This window comes from Microcaecilia unicolor, chromosome 11 (assembly GCF_901765095.1).
Source record: "Microcaecilia unicolor chromosome 11, aMicUni1.1, whole genome shotgun sequence".
NCBI lineage: Eukaryota > Metazoa > Chordata > Amphibia > Gymnophiona > Siphonopidae > Microcaecilia > Microcaecilia unicolor.
This window is the reverse complement of record NC_044041.1, coordinates 138,951,014-138,974,573: the sequence shown is the minus strand read 5'-3', so window position 1 is coordinate 138,974,573 and position 23,560 is coordinate 138,951,014. Positions and strand designations below refer to the sequence as shown.

The following is a 23,560-nucleotide window of genomic DNA, read 5'->3' as shown; positions in this document are numbered from 1 at the left end:
ATTTCAAGCTTTGCGCATCAGATTTTATACATCGCAACAATAAATTTGGTTTGTTCATTCTGCTGTTTGCCTAGCCTTCCTTCATTTCCCACTTTTCTGGTGTGTCTGTCCATTGTTTTAAGAAACAGACTATATAGCAATTGAAATATTTCTGTCATATTCGGCGAAGGACACCTTTCTCCAAGACAGAAATTTTGTGGGCTCTAGTACAAGGGGAACACGTACCTGCAGACAGGAAAATGCTGATCATCGTTCCCTGCCGGAAGCGCAGCTGCTCAATGATGTGATGAAAATGGGCTACAAAGAAAAGACAAACAGCATGTGACAAAAAGACACAGTGTCTCTTTCCCAGAGGCAACAGCATGTGCAATGGCTCATTAAAGGAAAGACTACACAAACAATAATGAACTGCTCCACAAAACTTAGTGGAAACCATACACACCCAAATAACTACTGAAACCAGTGACAGTAAATACTGTTCTTCAAACAGAAAAAGCAATTTTAAAAGATTTTTTAAATATGCAATTTTTCATTTAAAAAACAGGAAAAAGCCTCAGCAGTCAAAGTTAATTGCCATCAATCTCGTCTATTGTGATTTTTTTAGAAAACATCTTATTGTCTTCTTCTGTGATAGTTTGATGTTCTAGTTTTCCCAAAAAATCATAGTTTAATGACTCAGTTTCAATGTCTGAAGTATATAAGTCTTTATAAAAAGATTGGAATCTATTTGCTATGTTTATGTTATTTGTTAGAAGAACATTATTCTCATCTTTGATTGAAGAGATGTAGTTTTTTTCTTTGCGGGCTTTCAGATAATTAGCTAGGAGGTGTCCTGCTTTATTACCTTCATAGTAGTATGTTGCATTGTTATTAAAAATATCTTTGCTAGCTTTAGTACCTAATATTGTATTATATTTGAGTTTGGATGCCTTAAGCTCTTCTAATATGGGTATATTGTTAGTATCACTTATATGTATTAGTTCTAAAGATTTTATTTTATTTTCTAATTCCAATATTTCATTATTTAATTCTTTATTTCTAGAGGCTGTAAATGTTATTATTTCCCCTCTTATAAACGCCTTAAAAGCATCCCAAAAATTATTCCAAGAAGTGTGATTTGGCGAGTTGAAGTGAAAATATTCTTGCATTGCTTTTGATATATATTCTATGAAATTAGGATTAGTTAGGAGTGTGGAATTAAATCCTAAACATGGCGACAAAAAAGGCTCCCGGACCGGATGGTTTACCAATTGAATTCTATTCAGCCTTTAAGTCTATATTATCCCCAATTTTATGTGATTATTACAATTACATGATAGAAACTGGTAATATAAAAGGCACTTTTACTGAAGCCAATATTATTGTGCTATTGAAACCTAATAAAGATCCCAGTTCTGTGCAAAACTATAGACCATTATCTTTAATAAACTTGGATGCCAAGATATTTGCCAAAATTGTTGCCGAGAGATTACAACTTTTCCTACCTAAAATCATACATCCGGATCAAACGGGTTTTATGAATGGGAGATCCTCCTCAGATAACACAAGAACCTTCTCTAACATACTAATGCATGGACAAGAAACATCAGATCCTTTGGTTGCAATAGGATTAGATGCTGAAAAAGCATTTGATCGTGTAGAATGGCCATATTTGTTCAAAGTACTACAATGGTATGGTTTATCTGCACAATCAATATAATTAAAGTCCTGTATACCTCCCCAACTACATTTATTCAAATTAATGATGTAATTTCTAAGCCTTTTACACCAACAAGGGGCACTAGACAGGGTTGTCCCTTATCTCCATTATTATTTAATATAGCCCTTGAACCATTATTAACAGCGATTCGTCAACACCCCCTTATCAGTGGCGTTAAAATCGGTCAACAAAACATTAAATTAGCCGCGTATGCAGATGATGTCCTACTATTCACCTCTCCTACATCAATCCCTCACATACTGTGTTTAATATCTAAATATGCCAAAATATCCGGTTAAAAATTAAATACCACAAAAACGGAACTTTTGCCCATAAATTGTGTTCATCTGAAACATATTATTCAACAATATAATTTTCAATGGAATGATAATCAAATTAAGTATTTTGGAGTTTTATTTAGCCCCACTATTGAGGACACTATTAAATATAACTCTGAAAATATAATTAAAATTACTGAATTACTAACTCAAAAATGGTCACCATTAAGGCTTAATTGGTGGGGTAGACTAGAAACCATAAAAATGATGATAGTGCCAAAAATTAACTACATTCTTAGCAGGCTACCTATGTTACTAAATCCAACAACATATAAGAAGGTTGAAGCTAATTTAGTACAATTTTTATGGAATAATAAAACACCTAGAATTTCAGTTAAAAAATTGAAGGCATGTCCACTAAAAGGTGGTGTCAATTTTCCTAGTTTCTATGATTATCACATATCTTTTCTCCTAAAGCAAAACTCAGCATTTATGTATGATAAAGAACAACTCAACACCTCATCATGGTTCCAGATTGAAATGCTAAAGCAACCAGACACACCCACACATTTCTTCCCTTGGTCTCAAAAGACTAATGTTTCTTCTAATGTTTTGTTTAAAACTCTTAGAACTGTTTTTAATGAACTTGATTCAGTTGTCACACATCCCATAACACATACTATGTACATCCCAATTTGGATCAATCCAAAATTCAAAATTAACAATTGTTACATAAATTGGAATACTTGGAAAAAAGCTGGTATATGGACTCTCAATGATGTTATAAAAGATAATTCTTGGCTACCTTTTGCCCAAATAAGTATAAAATATGGTCTTAAAAGTTCTCAATACTGCAAATGGGTTCAACTCAAACACTGTGTAACTAACTCCGTAGATATAAAAAAATTAACTACTGATTACCCTTCTTGTTGGCAACTTTGCAAGTCTTTTATGACTTCAAAAAAAGTCGCATCTAAATGGTACAAAATACTACAGTTAGCTAAATTCAAAGAACCTACTAATACCATGCAATCATGGGAATGCGATCTAAATGCCCAACTAGATGAAAAAACTTGGGAAAAATTTTGGTTTAAAATTACTCTTACCACCAAATCAGCGTCCATTTCACAATCTATGTTCTACTTAGCACACAGAGCCCTATGGACTCCTGCTAAACTCGCCAAATTGAACACAATAAAACCAAAAAACAGTGCGAATAAATGCTGGACCTGTGTAAAAGATGTTGGAAATCTTAAACATATCATCTATTCTTGCCCATATATTCAAGAATATTGGAATTCTGTATGGGACACAATATCTTCCACCTTGAATATTCAAGATGTTTTATCATATAATATAGTTATATGTGGATCACTAATGTTACAATCATCAATAGACAAATATCAAGCACAATTACTGGATTTAATGTTACATCAAGCCCTTAGAACACTGGCTAATTGCTTTATTTTAGCCATTTGTTATCATTTATAAAACACAACTAAAAAAAAAAAAAAAAGTTAATTGCCATCAGCTGGGCGCAACCCACTTGATTTTCAAAAGCCAAGGCTCCTTCTAGCTAGGACCAATCATCGGCTAAAAACCTCCATAAATTATCATTTCAATTTTACTTATTCAATTTAATTTCTTTACTTGGACAGTTTCACCATTTCAAGGCAATGTAAATATCTTCTACAACATCATGATTTGCACAATGAATTCAATCACTTAACTAGCCTCCATACCCTTTCCCCCATAGTTTTAATTTTCTGCCACAGCATTAACAGGTAGCCTCTAGAAGGCACAGTAGGACCTAGTTCGGTCCTCATTCACACCCACCCACCCACAGCTCAACTCTTCATTTAAAGCCAATTATTTTAATTAGGACAACAAAGGGGAGGTTTCATTAGAGTTTTAATTACATTTAATTAACTTGCATCAGGCTTGGATGCTGTTTAAAAACACCATCCTGGAGGTTCAGGACAAATATATTCCACGTATTAGAAAAAAGGGAAAAAAGACTAAACGTCAGCCGGCGTGGCTAAACAGTAAGATAAAGGAAATCATTAGAGCCAAAAAACAATCCTTCAGAAAGTGGAGAAGAGAACCAACTGAAAGTAACAGGATAGATCATAAGGAATGCCAAGCCAAATGCAAAGCGGAGATAAGGAGGGCAAAAAAGGACTTTGAGAAGAAATTAGCGTTGGAAGCAAAAATACATAGTAAAAATTTTTTTAGATACATTAAAAGCAGGAAACCGGCCAAAGAGTCGGTTGGGCCGCTGGACGAAAATGGTGTTAAAGGGGCGATCAAGGAGGACAAAGCCGTAGCGGAGAAATTAAATGAATTCTTTGCTTCGGTCTTCACCGAGGAGGATTTGGGGGGGACACCGGTGCCGGAAAGAATATTTGAAGCGGGGGAGTCGGAGAAACTAAACAAATTCTCTGTAACCTTGGAGGATGTAATGGGTCAGTTCAGCAAGCTGAAGAGTAGTAAATCACCGGGACCTGATGGTATTCATCCCAGAGTATTAATAGAACTAAAAAATGAACTTGCGGAGCTACTGTTAGAAATATGCAATCTGTCCCTAAAATCGAGTGTAGTACCGGAAGACTGGAGGGTAGCCAATGTTACTCCGATTTTTAAGAAGGGTTCCAGAGGAGATCCGGGAAATTATAGACCGGTGAGTCTGACGTCGGTGCCGGGCAAGATGGTGGAGGCTATTATTAAGAATAAAATTGCAGAGCATATACAAAAACATGGACTGATGAGACAAAGTCAGCACGGATTTAGTGAAGGGAAGTCTTGCCTCACCAATCTAATGCATTTTTTTGAGGGGGTAAGCAAACATGTGGACAATGGGGAGCCGGTTGATATTGTATATCTGGATTTTCAGAAGGCGTTTGACAAAGTGCCACACGAAAGACTCCTGAAGAAATTGCAGAGTCATGGAATCGGAGGTAGGGTATTATTATGGATTAAGAACTGGTTGAAAGATAGGAAGCAGAGAGTAGGATTGCGTGGCCAGTATTCTCAGTGGAGGAGGGTAGTTAGTGGGGTCCCGCAGGGGTCTGTGCTGGGTCCGTTGCTTTTTAATGTATTTATAAATGACCTAGAGATGGGAATAACTAGTGAGGTAATTAAATTCGCCGATGACACAAAATTATTCAGGGTCGTCAAGTCGCAGGAGGAATGTGAACGATTACAGGAGGACCTTGCGAGACTGGGAGAATGGGCGTGCAAGTGGCAGATGAAGTTCAATGTTGACAAGTGCAAAGTGATGCATGTGGGTAAGAGGAACCCGAATTATAGCTACGTCTTGCAAGGTTCCGCGTTAGGAGTTACGGATCAAGAAAGGGATCTGGGTGTCGTCGTCGATGATACGCTGAAACCTTCTGCTCAGTGTGCTGCTGCGGCTAGGAAAGCGAATAGAATGTTGGGTGTTATTAGGAAGGGTATGGAGTCCAGGTGTGCGGATGTTATAATGCCGTTGTATCGCTCCATGGTGCGACCGCACCTGGAGTATTGTGTTCAGTACTGGTCTCCGTATCTCAAAAAAGATATAGTAGAATTGGAAAAGGTACAGCGAAGGGCGACGAAAATGATAGTGGGGATGGGACGACTTTCCTATGAAGAGAGGCTGAGAAGGCTAGGGCTTTTCAGCTTGGAGAAGAGACGGCTGAGGGGAGATATGATAGAAGTGTATAAAATAATGAGTGGAATGGATCGGGTGGATGTGAAGCGACTGTTCACGCTATCCAAAAATACTAGGACTAGAGGGCATGAGTTGAAGCTACAGTGTGGTAAATTTAAAACGAATCGGAGAAAATTTTTCTTCACCCAACGTGTAATTAGACTCTGGAATTCGTTGCCGGAGAACGTGGTACGGGCGGTTAGCTTGACGGAGTTTAAAAAGGGGTTAGATAGATTCCTAAAGGACAAGTCCATAGACCGCTATTAAATGGACTTGGAAAAATTCCGCATTTTTAGGTATAACTTGTCTGGAATGTTTTTACGTTTGGGGAGCGTGCCAGGTGCCCTTGACCTGGATTGGCCACTGTCGGTGACAGGATGCTGGGCTAGATGGACCTTTGGTCTTTCCCAGTATGGCACTACTTATGTACTTATGTACTTAATTAGTTTCTGAGAAGCAAACACTAAATAAATTACAAATTACACCAATGATAAGGCTCTTTATATTCACCTGATATCCCTAGTACCTTAAGGAGTTTTAATTAAACAACTCTATAATACTAAGATGCAGACAGCAATCCAGCAACGAGAGGGGTGCTATCCAGCCTTTTGCACTGAGCGTCGCAGTCGGTGAAAGGTCATATGTGTGTGCTCAATGCAAAGAGCTCCTAGCTCTCAGAGAAAATGTCCATTCTCTTAAAGATAGAGTAGCAGACTTGGAGGAGCTCCGGGAGACAGAGATGTACATAGAGGAGGCCTACAGGGAAGTTGTAGAGATCTCACCTCCAATCTGGCAGCCCCTGTGCTGCCATGGAAGAGGGAGCTCTTCTAAAAGGACAGCATCACCCTGGTGCAGCTGGAAGTAATCCTGTAGCTAGGACCAGCATACCAGGGAAATCAAAATCCTCTCGAACCAAGGATGTCTTCAGGAGCTACTGCCCAGGAGGGAAGGGTTAGGATGGCTGTTTTAGTTGGTGATTCAATTATTACGCATGTAGATAGCTGGGTGGCTGGTGGATGTGAGGATCAACGGTCACTTGCCTTCCTGGTATGAAGGTGGCGGACCTCATGCATCACCTAGATAGGATTTTAGATACTGCTGGGGTGGAGTCGGCTGTCTCGGTACATGTGGGCACCAATGACATAGGAAAATGTGAGAGAAAATTTCTGAAAGCCAAATTTAGGCTCTTAGGTAGAAAGCTGAAATCTAGAACTTCTAGGGTTGCACTTTCTGAAGTACTAAACATTCCACGCACAAGGCCCAAGAGACAGGCAGAGCTCCGGAGTCTCAATGAGTGGATGAGGTGATGGTGCAGGGAGGAGGGTTTTAGATTTGTTAGGAACTGGGCAACATTCTGGGGAAGGGGGAGCCTATTCCGGAAGGATGGGCTCCACCTTAACCAGGGTGGGACCAGGCTGCTGGAATTGGCATTTAACAAGGAGACAGAGCAGCTTTTAAACTAGAAACTGGGGGAAGGCCGACAGTTGTTCTAAAATGTATGGTTCGGAACGAGGTATCTTTGAAAGATATCACCAAAACAGGGAAGATAGGGTATCCCGATAACGAGGTTGCAAAACAGAACACAGTAGATCAGGTGTCCTTAAATAAAAATCAGACAAAAGGTTGCAAATTAACAATGTCAACTACTGAGCAAGAAGTAAATAGGAACAACAAACATAGTTTGAAAGGTCTATATGCGAATGCCAGAAGCCTAAGAAATAGAGAGTTAGCATATACTGCACTAAATGAAAAACTAGATATGATAGGCATCTCTGAGTTCTGGTGGCAGGAGGATAACCAGTGGGACACTGTCATACCAGGGTACAAAATATATTGTAGTGATAGGGTGGATCGAATCGGTGGAGGGGTAGCTTTGTACGTTAAGAAGGGCCTTGAATCAAACAGATTGAAAATTCTGCAGGAAACAAAACACATCTTGGAATCCCTATGGATTGAAATTCCATGCGTAAAGGGGAAAATGAGAGTGATAGGAGTGTATTACCGTCCGCCTGGCCAGGATGAACAGACGATGTAGAAATGTTATCGGAAATTAGGGAGGCTAACAAACGATAATAATGGGTGATTTCAATTACTCCAATATTGACTGCGTGAATATAACATCAGGGCATGCTAGGGAGGTAAAATTCCTTGAGAAAATCAAGGATTGCTTTATGGAACAGCTGATACAGGAGCCAAAAGAGAAGGAAAAATTATAGACTTAGTCCTTAGTGGACTGCATGATCTGGTGCAGAGGTAATGGTGGTTCTGAAAGATTGAAGGGTGGCCAATTAATGCCGATTTTTAAAAAAAGGTTCCAGATGAGATCTCGGAAATTATAGACCGGTGAGCCTGACGTCGGTGCCGGGCAAAATGGTAGAGATTATTATACAGAACAAAATTACAGAGCATATTCAAAACATTGGATTAAAGAGACAAAGCCAACATAGATTTAGTGAAGGCAAATATTGCATCACCAATCTATTGCATTTCTTTGAACGGGTGAACAAACATGTGGATAAAGGTGAGCCGGTTGATATTGTGTATCTGGATTTTCCATAGGTGTTTGAAAAAGTACATCATGAAAGACTCCAGAGGAAATTGGAGAGTCCTATTGTGGATTAAAAACTGGTTAAAAGATAGAAAACAGAGGGTAGGGTTAAATGGTCAGTATTCTCAATGGAAAATGGTAGGTAGTGGGGTTCCCCAGGGGTCTGTGCTGGGACCGCTGCTTTTTAACATATTTATAAATGAGCTAGAGATGGGAGTAACTAGTGAGGTAATTAAATTTGCTGATGACACAAACTTATTCAAAGTTGTTAAAATGCAAGAGGACTGTGAAAAATTACAACAGGACCTTAGAAGACTGGGAGACTGGGCATCCAAATGCCAGATGACGTTTAATGTCAGCAAGTGCAAAGCGATGCATGTGGGAAAGAGGAATCTGAATTATAGTTATGTAATGCAAGGTTCCACATTAAGAGTCACCGACCGGGAAAGGGATCTAGGCGTCATCGTTGATGATGTTGAAACCCTCTGCCTCAGTGTGCGGCAGCAGCTAAGAAAGCAAACAGAATGTTAGCTATTATTAGGAAAGGAATGGAAAATAAAAATGAGGACGTTATGATGCTTTTGTATCGCTCCATGGTGTGACCACACCTCGAATATTGTGTTCAATTCTGGTCACCGAATATGGTGGAATTAGAAAAGGTATAGAGAATGGTGACAAAAAAACAAAAAATAAAGGGGATGGGACGACTTCTCTATGAGGAAAGGCTAAAGCGGCTAGGGCTCTTCATCTTGGAAAATAGATGGCTGAGGGGAGATATGATAAATGTCTATATAGTCAGTGGAATGGAATGGGTAGATGTGAATTGCTTGTTTATTCTTTCTAAAACTACTAGGACTATGGGGCTCGCAATGAAGCTACAAAGCAGTAAATTTAAAATGAATCAGAGAAAATATTTCTTCATTGAATGGGTAATTAAACTCTGGAAACCGTTGCCGGAGAATGTAGTAAAAACAGGTAGCTCAGCGGGGTTTAAAAAAAGGTTTTGATGGCTTCCTAAAGGAAAAGTCCATAGACCCTTATTAAAATGGACTTGGAGAAAGTCCACTGCTTTTTCTAGGATAAGCAGCATAAAATATATTGTACTGTTTTTGGATCTTGCCAGGTACTTGTGACCTGGATTGGCCACTGTTGGAAACAGGATGCTGGGCTTGATGGACCTTCACTCTGTCCCAGTATGGTAATACTTATGTACTTATAAGCACTTAACTTAAGCTTCCATTCATCATACTCCCAACAGACTTCTTCAGGGAATATTACTTTTTTACATTTAACACAAAGTCATTCATCCGACATGCTGACCGGTAAAAGAAAACATTTTGAACAGTGATTGAATTCATTGTGCAAATCATGATGTTGCAGAAAATATTTATATTGCCTTGAAATGGTGAAACTGTCCAAGTAAATAAATTAAATTGAATAAGTAAAATTGAAACGATAATTTTTGGAAGTTTTTAGCCAATGATTGGTACTAGTCAGAAGAAGCCTTGGATTTTGAAAATCAAGTGGGTTGAGCCGGGCTGATGGCAATTACCTTTGACTGCTGAGGCTTTTTCCTCCTTTTTAAATGAAAAATTGCATGGTGTTGTCTACAGACCTCCGACACAATCAGAGAAACTAGATAAAGATCTGGTCTCAGATATCCATAAGTTGGGAAAGAAGAGAGAGGTGCTGTTGCTGGGAGATTTCAATCTGCCAGATGTGGATTGGAAAGTTCCATCTGTGGAATCGGAAAGAAGTAGAGAGATCATGGATGCTTTTCAAAGTGCTCTACTCAGACAAATGGTGATGGAACCCAGGAGAGAGGGAGCGACGCTGGATCTGCTGCTCACAAATGGGGAAAGTGTGTCAAATGTCCGAGTGGGTGCTCACCTGGGCAGCAGTGACCATCAAACAGTTTGGTTTGATATAACAGCTGAAGTGGAGGGTGGCCACTCAAAACTCAAAGTCCTGGATTTCAAGCATGCTGACTATAGTAAAATGGAGGAATACCTGAGGAAGGAGCTGATGGTTTGGGAGGCCATATGAGAAGTGGAAGGGCAGTGGTCCAGGCTGAAAGAAGCTATAAATTTGGCTACAAACCTTTATGTAAGGAGAGTAAATAAAAGCAAGAGAAAAAGGAAACCGATATGGTTCTCCAAGCCAGTGGTTGAGAAAATAAAGGCTAAAGAGTTGGCATTCAAGAAATACAGAAAAATTCAAGAAGAAGAACAAGGAGAGAATATGAAACTGAAAGAAGCCAAGAGACAGATACGTCTGGCGAAAGCGCAAGCGGAAGAACAAATGGCTAGAAAGATGAGGGGCAACAAAAATTTCTTCAGGTATATTAGTGAAAGGAGGAAGACTAAAAATGGAATTGTGAGACTGAAAGATGATCTGAACCGCTATGTGGATAATGAAGAAAAAGCAAATGTGCTAAACAAACACTTCAGTTCTGTTTTCACTGAAGAAAATCCTGGAGAAGGACCACAATTGACCGGCAAAAGTACATATGAGAACAGAGTGGATATAGCGCCTTTCACGGAAGAGAGTGTTTATGAACAACTTGAAAATCTAAAGGTGGAAAAAGCCACGGGACCGGAAGGGATCCATCCCAGGATATTGAGGGAGCTCAGAGAGGTCTGGCGGGTCCTCTTAAAGACTTGTTTAATAAATGCTTGGAGACGGGGGAGGTTGCATGGGATTGGAGAACGGCGGATGTGGTCCCGCTTCACAAAAGTGGTGATAGGGAAGAAGCTGGAAACTATAGGCCGGTAAGCCTCACTTCGGTTATTGGAAAAGTAATGTAAGCAATACTGAAGGAAAGGATAGTGAATTTCCTGGAATCCTATAAGTTGCAGATCCGAGACAACATGGTTTTACCAAAGGTAAATCGTGCCAAACGAATCTCATTGAATTCTTTGACTGGAGAATTGAATCAGGAACGTGCTATAGATGTAATCTACTTAGATTTCAGCAGGCCTTTGACATGGTTCCCCACAGGAGGCTCTTGAATAAACTTGACAGGCTGAAGTTAGGACCCAACGTGGTGAAGTGGATTAGGAACTGGTTGACGGACAGACGCCAGAGGATGCTGGTTAATGGAATTTGCTTGGATGAGGGAAAGGTCAGTAGCGGAGTGCCTCAGGGATCGGAGCTGGGGCCGATTCTGTTCAATATATTTGTGAGCGACATTGTCGAAGAGTTAGAAGGTAAAGTTTGCCTTTTTGCGGATGATACTAAGATTTGAAACAGAGTGGACACCCAAGAGGAAGTGAAAAACATGAAAAAGGATCTGCAGAAGCTAGAAGAATGGTCTAATGTTTGGCAATTAAAATGCAATAAAATTACTAATTAGGGGATAACTCTTTTAATTCCAGAGTCAGGGTGATTTCCTGTGCGATGTCTGTGGCTCAGCCCTGAGGGAGTTTCAATCCGGCATGCAGCCATTTGATGCGTAGAAGAAATGTGATGGTGGTTCCTCCTGAGGAAGATTTGTGAAATGCGGTCCTGCATTGGGGAACCGGCACAATATGAAACAGATATGGTGGACTGTTGAGTTAGTCATCGAGCACACAGCACTTGTATTGTGATGCATACAGATGATTGGAGGTGGTGTATTTAACCAGCCAACGGAGGGCCAATAGACACACAGTGTTTTTCCATCGAAGAGCAGTCATCCAGCGTTTACGTGTAAACACGTTTACAGCGACCAAGCGGAAGGCGTGGCGTCTGTAGGAAAAGGACTATCTAGCTGGCAGGACTGAGTTTTGATCCTTTGTGCATGATATAATGTATAAGTATTGTAAACATATGTAAAATAAGAAACAGCATAAGTATGCAGTTTAAAATGTAAAAACAGTTGGTTTGTATTCAAATACAGGTGGTGTAAGGTGAGTGGAGGAATGAATGTGTGAGGTTTTAACATTAGGTAGCAGTGCTAGTGAGGTTAGTGGGCATTGCAATACAATAAAACGTTTTTGTGATATGAAAAAAATACTGGAGTCTTTGTGTAATTAAAATTAAATGCAAAGTAATGCACTTAGGGAGTAGAAATCCACGGGAGACGTATGTGTTAGGCGGTGAGATTCTAATATGCACAGGCAGGGAGAGGGTGATAGTATCTGAGGATCTGAAGGCGAGGAAACAGTGTCACAAGGCGGTGGCCGTAGCCAGAAGGATGCTAGGCTGTTTAGAGAGAGGTGTGACCAGCAGAAGAAAGGAGGTGTTAATGCCCCTGTACAAGTGAGGCCCATTGTGTTCAGTTTTGGAGGCCGTATCTTGCTAAGGATGTAAAAAGAATTGAGGTGGTGCAAAGAAAAGATACAAAAATGCTATGGGATTTGTGCTACAAGACATATAAGGAGAGACTTGTTGACCTGAACATGTATACCCTGGAGGAAAGGAGAAACAGGGGTATTAATCCGCAAACAAATCTTTTCTGGAGATGGGAAGGCGGTAGAAATAGAGGACAAGAAATGAGGTTGAAGGGAGGCAGACGCAAGAAAAATGTCAGGAAGTATTTTTTCACAAAGAGAATGGTGGATACTTGGAATGCCCTCCCGCTGGAGGTGGTGGAGTTGAAAACGGTAATGGAATTCAAAAATGCGTGGGATAAACAAAGGAATCCTGTTCAGAAGGAATGGATCCTCAGAAGCTTAGCAGAGATTGAGTCACAGCACTGGTGGTTGGGAGGCAGGGCAAGTACTGGGCAGACTTCTACGGTGTATGCCCCGAAAATGGCAAGGATAAATCAAGGTCAGGTATACATATAAAGTAGCACATATGAGTTTATCTTGTTGAGCAGACTGGACGGACCGTACATCTACTATGTTAAAAAAATATTTTAAAAATTGCTCTCTCTGTTTAAAGAACAGTATTTACTGTCACTAGTTTCAGTAGTTATTTGGGTGTGTATGGTTTCTACTATTTTTCATTCAAGTAAAGATTAGTCAGGCAGAAAGGTCTGAGGTCCTAATGGCCTTTTTGTTCATTAAATCACTCATTCCTATCCAATCATGAACTGTGGACAAAGGCTACCCCAGCCTGCCCTACATCAACACAAAGCTGCACAGGGCAATTTCTGGTTTTAGCACTGGTGGCAGACAAAAAAACATTATCCACCGCCAGCTGAATAACTGTTGGGGGGTGGGGGGGAGATGACCAACGACTGTGTTTTGGACTTTTGCTATAAGCTTGAAAATGTAACAAATGTTAAAAACACACAGTAACTACAGGACGCTTTGCACATAAGCTTAGTTTTGACAAAAATTAAGAGCTACTGTGACATCAATGTGATGCCAATTTTTGGGAGGGGTTGCAGGGTTGATCTGGGAAATTATAGACCGCTAAGCCTGACGTCAGTGCCCGGTAAAATAGTTGAGACTATTATGGGAAATGAGTGTGGAGTACATAGATAAACATAATTTAGTGGGAGAGAGTTGACATGGTTTCAGCCAAAGGAAGTCTTGCTTCACCAATTTGCTTCATTTCTTTAAAGGCATGAATGGACATGTGAATAAGGGTGAGCTGATTGATGTAGTGTATCTAGAATTTCAGAGGGCTTTTGGCAAGGTTCTTCATGAGAGACTCAGGAGAAAATTAAAGAGTCATGGGATTGGAGACAATGTTCTGTTGTGGAATGGGAGCTGGTTAGTGGACAAAAAAATGGAGAGTAGGGTTCAGTGGCCATTTCTCTCAGTGGAAGAGGATGAGTGGTGCAGTGCCGCAAGGATCTGCACTGGGACCGGTGCTGTTTAAAATATTTATGAATCATATGGAGGTCGGAATGATGAATGAGGTAATTAAATTTGTAGGTGACATAAAACTATTCAAGGTTGTTACAACATATGCGGACTATGAAAAATTGCAGGAGGACCTCAAGAAGTTGGAAGACTGGGCATCCAGATGGCAGATGAAATTTATTTGTTGCATTTGTATCCCACATTTTCCCCACCTATTTCCAGGCTCAATGTGGCTTACATTGTTCCGCCATGGCTATCGCCATACCACAGTAAAAGATACAATTAGTAATTACATTAGAATATGGGTAACATAGTGGAATGAAGCATCAGGTAAAAAGAGAACACAATCGGAATAACAATTAAAGCAGTAATGCGCTAAAGTTCAAATAATGGATCGTTGTGGTATGCTCGTGTGCGGACAGGTGCAAAGTGATGCAGATTGGAAGGAATAATCTGAATCATAAGTACATAAGTAATGCCACACTGGGAAAAGACCAAGGGTCCATCGAGCCCAGCATCCTGTCCACGACAGTGGCACCTGGCAAGCTTCCCAAACGTACAAACATTCTATACATGTTATTCCTGGAATTGTGGATTTTTCCCCAAGTCCATTTAGTAGTGGTTTATGGACTTCTCCTTTAGGAAACCGTCTAACCCCTTTTTAAAATCTGCTAAGCTAACCACCTTCACCACGTTCTCCGGCAACAAATTCCAGAGTTTAATTATGCGTTGGGTGAAGAAATATTTTCTCCGATTTGTTTTAAATTTACTACACTGTAGTTTCATCGCATGCCCCCTAGTCCTAGTATTTTTGGAAAGCGTGAACAGACGTTTCACATCCACCTGTTCCACTCCACTCATTATTTTATATACCTCTATCATGTCTCCCCTCAGCCATCTCTTCTCCAAGCTGAAAAGCCCTAGCCTCCTTAGTCTTTCTTCATAGGGAAGTCGTCCCATCCCCGCTATCATTTTAGTCGCCCTTCGCTGCACCTTTTCCAATTCTACTATATTTTTCTTGAGATGCGGCGACCAGAATTGAACACAATACTCAAGGTGCGCGCGCACCATGGAGTGATATAATGGCATTATAATATACTCACACCTGTTTTCCATACCTTTCCTAATAATACCCAACATTCTATTCGCTTTCCGAGCCGCAGCAGCACAATGAGCAGAAGGTTTCAGTGTATTATCGATGACGACACCCAGATCCCTTTCTTGGTCCGTAACTCCTAACGTGGAACCTTGCATGACGTAGCTATAATTTGGGTTCTTTTTTCCCACATGCATCACCTTGCACTTGCTCACATTAAACGTCACCTGCCATTTAGACGCCCAGTCTCCCAGTCTCGTAAGGTCCTTCTGTAATTTTTCACAATCCTGTTGCGAATTAACGACTTTGAATCACTTTGTGTCATCAGCAAATTTAATTACCTCGCTAGTTACTCCCATCTCTAAATCATATATAAATATATTAAAAAGCAGTGGTCCTAGCACAGACCCCAGAGGAACCCCATTAACTACCCTTCTCCATTGTGAATACAGCCCACTTAATCCCACTCTCTGTTTCCTATCCTTCAACCAGTTTTTAATCCACAATAGGACATTTCCTCCTATCCCATGACCCTCCAATTTCCTCTGTAGCCTTTCATGAGGTATCTTGTCAAACGCATTTTGAAAATCCAGATACACAATATCAACTGGCTCCCCTTTGACAAATATGTTTGTTTACTCCTTCAAAGAATTGAAGTAAATTGGTCAGGCAAGATTTCCCCACACAAAAGCCGTGCTGACTCGGTCTCAGTAATCCATGTCCTTGGATGTGCTCTGTAATTTTGTTTTTGATAATAGCCTCTACCATTTTCCCCGGCACCGATGTCAGACTCACCGGTCTATAATTTCCAGGATCTCCCCTGGAACCTTTTTTTAAAAATCGGCGTTACATTGGCCACCCTCCAATCTTTCGGTATCACGCTCTATTTTAAGGATAAATTGCATATCACTAACAGTAGCTCCGCAAGCTCATTTTTCAGTTCTATCAGTACTCTAGGATGAATACCATCCGGTCCTGGAGATTTGCTACTCTTCAGTTTGCTGAACTGCCCCATTACGTCCTCCAGGTTTACCGGTAAGTCAGTAAGTTTCTCCGACTCGTCCGCTTGAAATACCATTTCCGACACCGGTATTCCACCCAAATCTTCCTCGGTGAAGACCGAAGCAAAGAATTCATTCAATCTCTCCACTACATCTTTATCTTCCTTGAACACTCCTTTTACCCCTCGGTCATCCAGCGGCCCAACCGATTCTTTTGCCGGCTTTCTGCTTTTAATATACCGAAAAAAAAAAAATTTTGCTATGTTTTTTTGCCTCTAATGCTATCTTTTTTTCGTAATCCCTCTTGGCCTTCTTTATCTGCGCCTTGCATTTGCTTTGACACTCCTTATGCTGCTTCTTGTTATTTTCAGACGGTTCCTTCTTCCATTTTCTGAAGGCGTTTCTTTTAGCCCTAATAGCTTCCTTCACATCACTTTTCAACCATGCTGGCTGTCTTTTGGACTTCCGTCTTTCTTTTCTAATTCGCGGAATATGTTTGGCCTGGGCCTCCAGGATGATATTTTTGAACAGCGTCCATGCCTGTTGTACTGTTTTTACCCTCTCAGTTGCCCCCCTAAGTTTTTTTTTTTAACCGTTCTTCTCATTTTATCATAGTCTCCTTTTTTAAAGTTAAACGCTAACGTATTGGACTTCCTGTGTATAGTTACTTCAAGGTTGATATCAAAACTGATCATATTATGATCACTGTTATCAAGCGGCCCCAGTACCATAACGTCCCTCACCAGATCATGCGCTCCACTAAGGACCAAGTCTAGAATTTTTCCTTCTCTCGTCGGCTCCTGCACCAGCTACTACTACTATTTAGCATTTCTATAGCGCTACAAGGCGTACGCAGCAGCGCTGCACAAACATAAACACCAGCTGCTCCATAAAGCTTGTCCTTGATTTCAGCAAGGAATTGTACCTCTCTAGCGTATACCGATGTTACATTTGCCCAGTCTATATTTGGATAATTGAAGTCACTCATTATTATCACATTGCCCATTTTGTTTGCGTCTCTGATTTCTTTTATCATTTTTGCGTCTACCTGCTCATCCTGGCAAAGAGGATGGTGGTACACTCCTATCACTGTCCTTTTCCCTTTTATACATGGAATTTAAACCCACAGTGATTCAAAGGTGTGATTTGTGTCCTGCTGAATTTGTAATCTATCTGAATCAAGGCTCTCGTTAATATCCAATGCTACCCCTCCACCAGTCCGGTCCACCCGATCACTACGATATACTTTGTACCCCTGTATGACAGTGTCCCACTGGTTATCCTCCTTCCACCAGGTCTCAGTAATGCCTATTATATCCAATTTTTCATTTAGTGCAATATATTCCAACTCTCCCATCTTATTTCTTAGATTCCTAGCATTTGCATATAGACCACCCGTCCCACAAAGTGTACTAATCCCCAGCCTTGGCTGACCCCTTGCATCCGCTACCTTCGCTCCTGCGCACGATATGCTGAACGCCTCTGGAGGAAATCTCGTACTCATCCAGACTTCCTTCACTATAAATTCATGCTATCCTCCTTCCACTCCTCCCTATTCCTTGCAAAACAGGACTATTACACCCAATTGACTAATTCTCTCAGCTCCAACCCCTGTCATCTCTTCGCCACCCTTAACTCTCTCCTCAAGGTGCCCCCCACTCCCACTCCCCCCTCACTCTCTCCTCAATCACTGGCTGATTACTTCCACGACAAAGTGCAAAAGATCAACCTTGAGTTCACTACCAAGCCATCACCCCCCCACCCCCCCTCTTCACCCATTAACCCTCTCCCTCAACCAACCAACCCAGGCCTCCTTCTCCTCCTTTCCAGAGATCACCGAGGATGAAACCTCTCGCCTTCTTTCCTCCTCGAAATGCACCACCCTGTTCCTCTGATCCCATCCCCACCAACCTACTTAACAACATCGCCCATACTGTCAACCCCTCCATCTGTCGCATCCTTAACCTCTCTCTCTCCACTGCAACTGTCCCTGATACCTTCAAGCACGCCCTAGTCACACCTCTCCTCAAAAAACCATCACTTGACCCTACCTGCCCCTCCAACTATCGCCCCATCTCTCTCCTACCCTTCCTCTCCAAAATACTTGAACGCGCCGTTCATAGCCGCTGCCTTGATTTTCTCTCCTCTCATGCCATCCTCGACCCACTCCAATCCGGCTTCCGCCCTCTCCACTCGACAGAAACAGCACTCTCTAAAGTCTGCAATGACCTGCTCCTGGCCAAATCTAGAGGCCACTACTCCATCCTCATCCTCCTCGATCTCTCTGCCGCTTTTGACACTGTCAATCACGATCTACTTCTCGCCACCCATGCCTCATTTGGGTTCCAGGGCTCTGTCCTCTCCTGGTTCTCCTCCTATCTCTCCCACCGCACATTCAGGGTGCACTCTCATGGATCTTCCTCCACTCCCATCCCGCTATCTGTTGGTGTTCCCCAGGGATCTGTCCTCGGACCCCTTCTCTTCTCTATCTAGACTTCTTCCCTAGGCTCACTGATCTCATCTCATGGCTTCCAGTATCATCTCTACGCTGATGACACCCAGCTCTATCTCCACACCAGACATCACCTCAGAGACCCAAGCCAAGGTATCGGCCTGCCTATCTGACATTGCTGCCTGGATGTCCAACCGCCACCTGAAGCTGAACATGTCCAAGATCGAGCTCCTCGTCTTTCCACCTAAGCCCACTTCTCCTCTTCCCCCACTCTCTATCTCAGTTGATGGCACCCTCATCCTCCCCGTCTCATCTGCCCGCAACCTTGGGGTCATCTTCGACTCCTCCCTCTCCTTCTCTGCGCATATCCAGCAGACTGCCAAAACCTGTCGCTTCTTCCTTTTCAACATCAACAAAATTCGCCCTTTCCTCACTGAGCACACCACCCGAACTCTCGTCCACGCTCTCATTACCTCTCGCCTCGACTACTGCAACTTGCTCCTCACTGGCCTCCCACTCAGCCATCTATCCCCCTTCAATCCATTCAGAACTCTGCCGCACGTCTTACATTCCGCCAGAACCGATATATCACCCCTCTCCTCAAGTCACTACACTGGCTTCCGATCAGATACCGCATCCAATTCAAGCTTCTCCTCCTTACTTACAAGTGCACCCGGTCTGCTGCTCCTCAATACCTCTCTACTCTCATCTCCCCCTACGTTCCTGCCCGCAACCTCTGCTCACACGACAAATCCCTCCTCTCAGTACCCTTCTCCACCATTGCCAACTCCAGGCTCCGCTCATTTTGCCTTGCCTCACCCTATGCCTGGAACAATCTTCCTGAATCCCTACGCCAAGCCCCCTCCCTACCCATCTTCAAATCCTTGCTTAAAGCTCACCTCTTCAATGCTGCATTCGGAACCTAACCCTTCGAACATATAGGTTGCCCCAATCTGTCTGACCTTTCAGATTAACTGTACATTTGTCTTTTAGATTGTAAGCTCTTCGAGCAGGGACTGTCCTTCCATGTTAAATTGTACAGCGCTGCGTAACCCTAGTAGCGCTTTAGAAATGTTAAGTAGTAGTAGTAGTATGTTTGTTGTTCCTATTTACATGATGCTTAGTACTTGACACTATTGATTTTCCATCTTTTGTCTGATCTTGAGGTTGCACAAGAGACCGTGGTAGGCCAGGTACCTTTAAATACAACTAAAGATCAGACAAAAGATGGAAAACCCTATCTTCCCTGTTTGTGAGGTATCCTTGCAAGATACCTTATCCCGAACTATGCGCTTTTGAGCGACTGTCGGCCTTCCCCTCATTTCTAATTTAAAAGCTGCTCTATCTCCTTATTAAATGCCTATGCCAGCAGCCTGGTCCCACCCTGGTTAAGGTGGAGCCCATCCTTTCGGAATAGGCTCCCCCTTCCCCAGAATGTTGCCCAGTTCCTAACAAATCTAAAACCCTCCTCCCTGCACCATCGTCTCATCCACGCATTGAGACTCCGGAGCTCTGCCTGTCTCTTGACCCTGCGCGTGGAACAGGTAGCATTTCAGAAAATGCTACCCTAGAGGATCTGGATTTGAGCTTTCTACCTAAGAGCCTAAATTTGGCTTCCAGAACCTCTCTCCCATATTTTTCTATGTCATTGGTACCCACATGTACCAAGACAGCCGACTCCTCCCCAGCACTATCTAAAATCCTATCTAGGTGACGCGTGAGGTCCGCCACCTTCACACCAGGCAGGCAAGTCACCAGGCGAGCCTCATGTCCACCAGCCACCCAGCTATCTATATGCCTAATGATCGAATCACCAACTACAACGGCTGTCCTAACCTTTCCCTCCCGGGCAGCACTTGGAGACATATCCTTGGTGCAAAAGGATAGTACATCCCCTAGTGGGCAGGTCCTGGCTACAGGAGTACTTCCTACTTCACCAGGGTGATGCTCTCCTTCTAGGAGACCTCCCTCCTCCAAGGCAGCACAAGGGCTACCAGACTGGAGGTGGGACTTCTCTACAACATCCCTGTAGGTCTCCTGTATGTACCTCTCTGTCTCCCTCAGCTCCACCAAGTCTGCTACTCTAGCCTCAAGAGAACGGACACGTTCGCTGACTCCATCTTAGTGTTTTTGAATTTTTCAATAATTTAAAACTTGCTACAGTATTAAGGATATTAGCCTAATATAAAAGTGTCTTTTAGTTTATATAGTATATTGTATGATTTATTTAGTGTTTCCTTCTTAGATGGTAATGAAATGTATTTAAAATTCTGTAAGAGCACTCCTCGCTTGTTACCTTAATTACAATAACTGACTATAAATAAAGAGTTGTCCTAGGGGTGGGAAGACTAAACTAGATCCTGCAGTGCCTGTTAGATTCTATCTGTTAATGCTGTGGTGCAAGGCTTTTAAAACTAAGTGGAAAAGACTATGGAGATTAGTTGTTAAAATGTGCTTTTTATATTTTTATTTTGCCTAACACTAACCTACAATTCCTCCTTTAAACCCCAATCTTTAAGTTCCCAAAGCACAAAGCAAAGTAGCGTTCACTTACCAGAGAAATGTCCTCTTCTCTCAGAACTTCTCAGAAAGAAAGTTCAGTGGGACCTTTCCTCTTTAAATGACCAAAGGTCCATCAAGCCCAGCATCCTGTTTCCAACAGTGGCCAATCCAGGTCACAAATACCTGGCAAGATCCCAATAATATGGAAGTTCTTAGTCAGCCACACAGTTGTCTTATGTCCCTTGTTTCGCCTCGTTCATAGTTTGGATGCTTCAGTTTGTAAAATGGATGTCCATGTTGGACATAGCCAGATGGGCGTCCATTTCTCATGTATTTTAGAACAGTCTATGTCAGCAGATCCTGCTCTAAAACACATGAGAAATGGATGCCCATATCTAAAGCACAGATTTGGATATTCATATTCTGAGTTGGACATATTTTCTAAAATTCCTCTCCTTGATGTCTTTATAAATCAAGTTGAAGATAGGTAGTTTCCTGCCTGATTAACCTAGGCTTCATGATATAAATTGGTGTTCAAAATTTTCACACATTACCAGTTCTTAGGAATTTGCATTGACTATCAATTATTCAGCATATTCAATATAAAGTGTTGGTCTTGGTTCATCGAACTATTTATACTGTTACCCCCATGTCCTTAAGTATATCATCCAAAAAGGCATTTAAGATCAGAAAACGTGATGCAACTGTCTTTAGATCCAGTGATGCAGACACGCTAAGTGGAAACTAGAATTTGTTCCTTTACTGTTGCCGGTAAGCAACTGTGAACACTCTTACAGGACACTTGCAGCTTTGTAGTAATGTGGTTATCAATAGAAATCAAACAAAATAAAACATGGAAAAGAAAATAAGATGATACCTTTTTTATTGGACATAACTTAATACATTTCTTGATTAGCTTTCGAAGGTTGCCCTTCTTCGTCAGATCGGAAATAAGCAAATGCGGTAGCAGATAGTATATATAAGAGAAACATCAAAGCATTACTTTGACAGTCTGACAGAGTGGGAGGGTGGGGGTATGCATGGGGACATCAAAGCATTTCATTGATATTCTAACAGAATGGGTGTTGGTAGGTGAGAGGAGGGTAATAAACAGAGAAATACAGCTTATGGTTTATAATGGGTTAGAAAACCCAGATCCTTATTAAGTCCTGTTTGTTGTGTGTCAAAATATTCAATCATTCTTATTTCAAAGATCTTACGTTCCTGTATTGTTTTCAAATTACCTTTCAGTATTCTTACTGTGAAATCACTGGTGCAGTGTTCTGGTCTTGTGAAGTGTTGGCCCACAGGGGTGGGGGCTTGACTGGCACCGGCTATTTTCATGTGATGTCTGTGCAGATTGAATCTTGTCTTAAGCATCTGGCCTGTTTCTCCAATATAGCATCCTTCGTTACATTTTTTACACTGAATGATATATACCATGTGGTATATATCATTCAGTGTAAAAAATGTAACGAAGGATGCTATATTGGAGAAACAGGCCAGATGCTTAAGACAAGATTCAATCTGCACAGACATCACATGAAAATAGCCGGTGCCACTACACATTTGCTTATTTCCGATCTGACGAAGAAGGGCAACCTTCGAAAGCTAATCAAGAAATGTATAAGTTATGTCCAATAAAAAAGGTATCATCTTATTTTCTTTTCCATGTTTTATTTTGTTTGATTTCTATTGATAACCTTTAAGAGTGGACTAACACGGCTACCACACCTCTCTACTTAGTAATGTGGTGAAATTTAAATAAACTTCTCAAAACACGGTTGCTTGTGGCTGCAGTTTATTCAGTTTTTGAAATGTTTTGCCCTCTGGTACAACATGAATTGAACTGTGATTTTGTATAAAAAATGTGTCTATATTACTACTACTTAACATTTCTAGAGCGCTACTAGGGCTACGCAGCGCTGTACAATTTAACAAAGAGAGACAGTCCCTGCTCAAAGAGCTTACAATCTAATAGACAAGTGAACGGTCGGTCCGATAGGGGCAGTCAAATTGGGGCAGTCTGGATTCACTGAACGGTAAGGGTTAGGTGCCGAACGCAGCATTGAAGAGGTGGGCTTTAAGCAAAGACTTGAAGACGGGCAGGGAGGGGGCTTGGCGTAAGGGTTCAGGAAGGTTGTTCCAAGCATAGGGTGAGGCGAGGCAGAATGAGCGGAGCCTGGAGTTGGCGGTGGTGGAGAAGGGTACTGAGAGGAGGGATTTATCCTGTGAACGGAGGTTATATGTTAGGTTTTATATAATATGATGATTATGTACGTTCTTTTATAAACCACTTACTCAATTAAGTGGTATAAGTTTTAAAAATAAATAAATAGACTAGAAATTCTCTGAATGTGGCCCTGTTCTGTGTGGGGCACTTGGAGGTCTCTTTTGGTACCAATATATTTTTTAGTATGTACCTGGCCCCTCTTGTTTTGGTAATGCAGAATTTGATGTAGAAATATTTGATGTTATAGATGATATTCATCCTGTAAAGTACATATGTTCTGATCAACTTGCAATGGATGTCAAATAATTGTTTGGATATG

At 41.5% G+C, this 23,560-nt stretch overlaps 1 protein-coding gene across 1 annotated transcript in view; it reads right to left on the bottom strand.

Moving 5' to 3' along the window:
- Positions 1 to 23,560, bottom strand: part of RCE1 (Ras converting CAAX endopeptidase 1) — a 479,525-nt gene that overhangs the window by 68,237 nt on the left and 387,728 nt on the right. Inside the window, 1 exon segment of the mRNA XM_030220027.1 lies at positions 226 to 297. Coding sequence (XP_030075887.1) covers positions 226 to 297 — 72 coding nt within the window.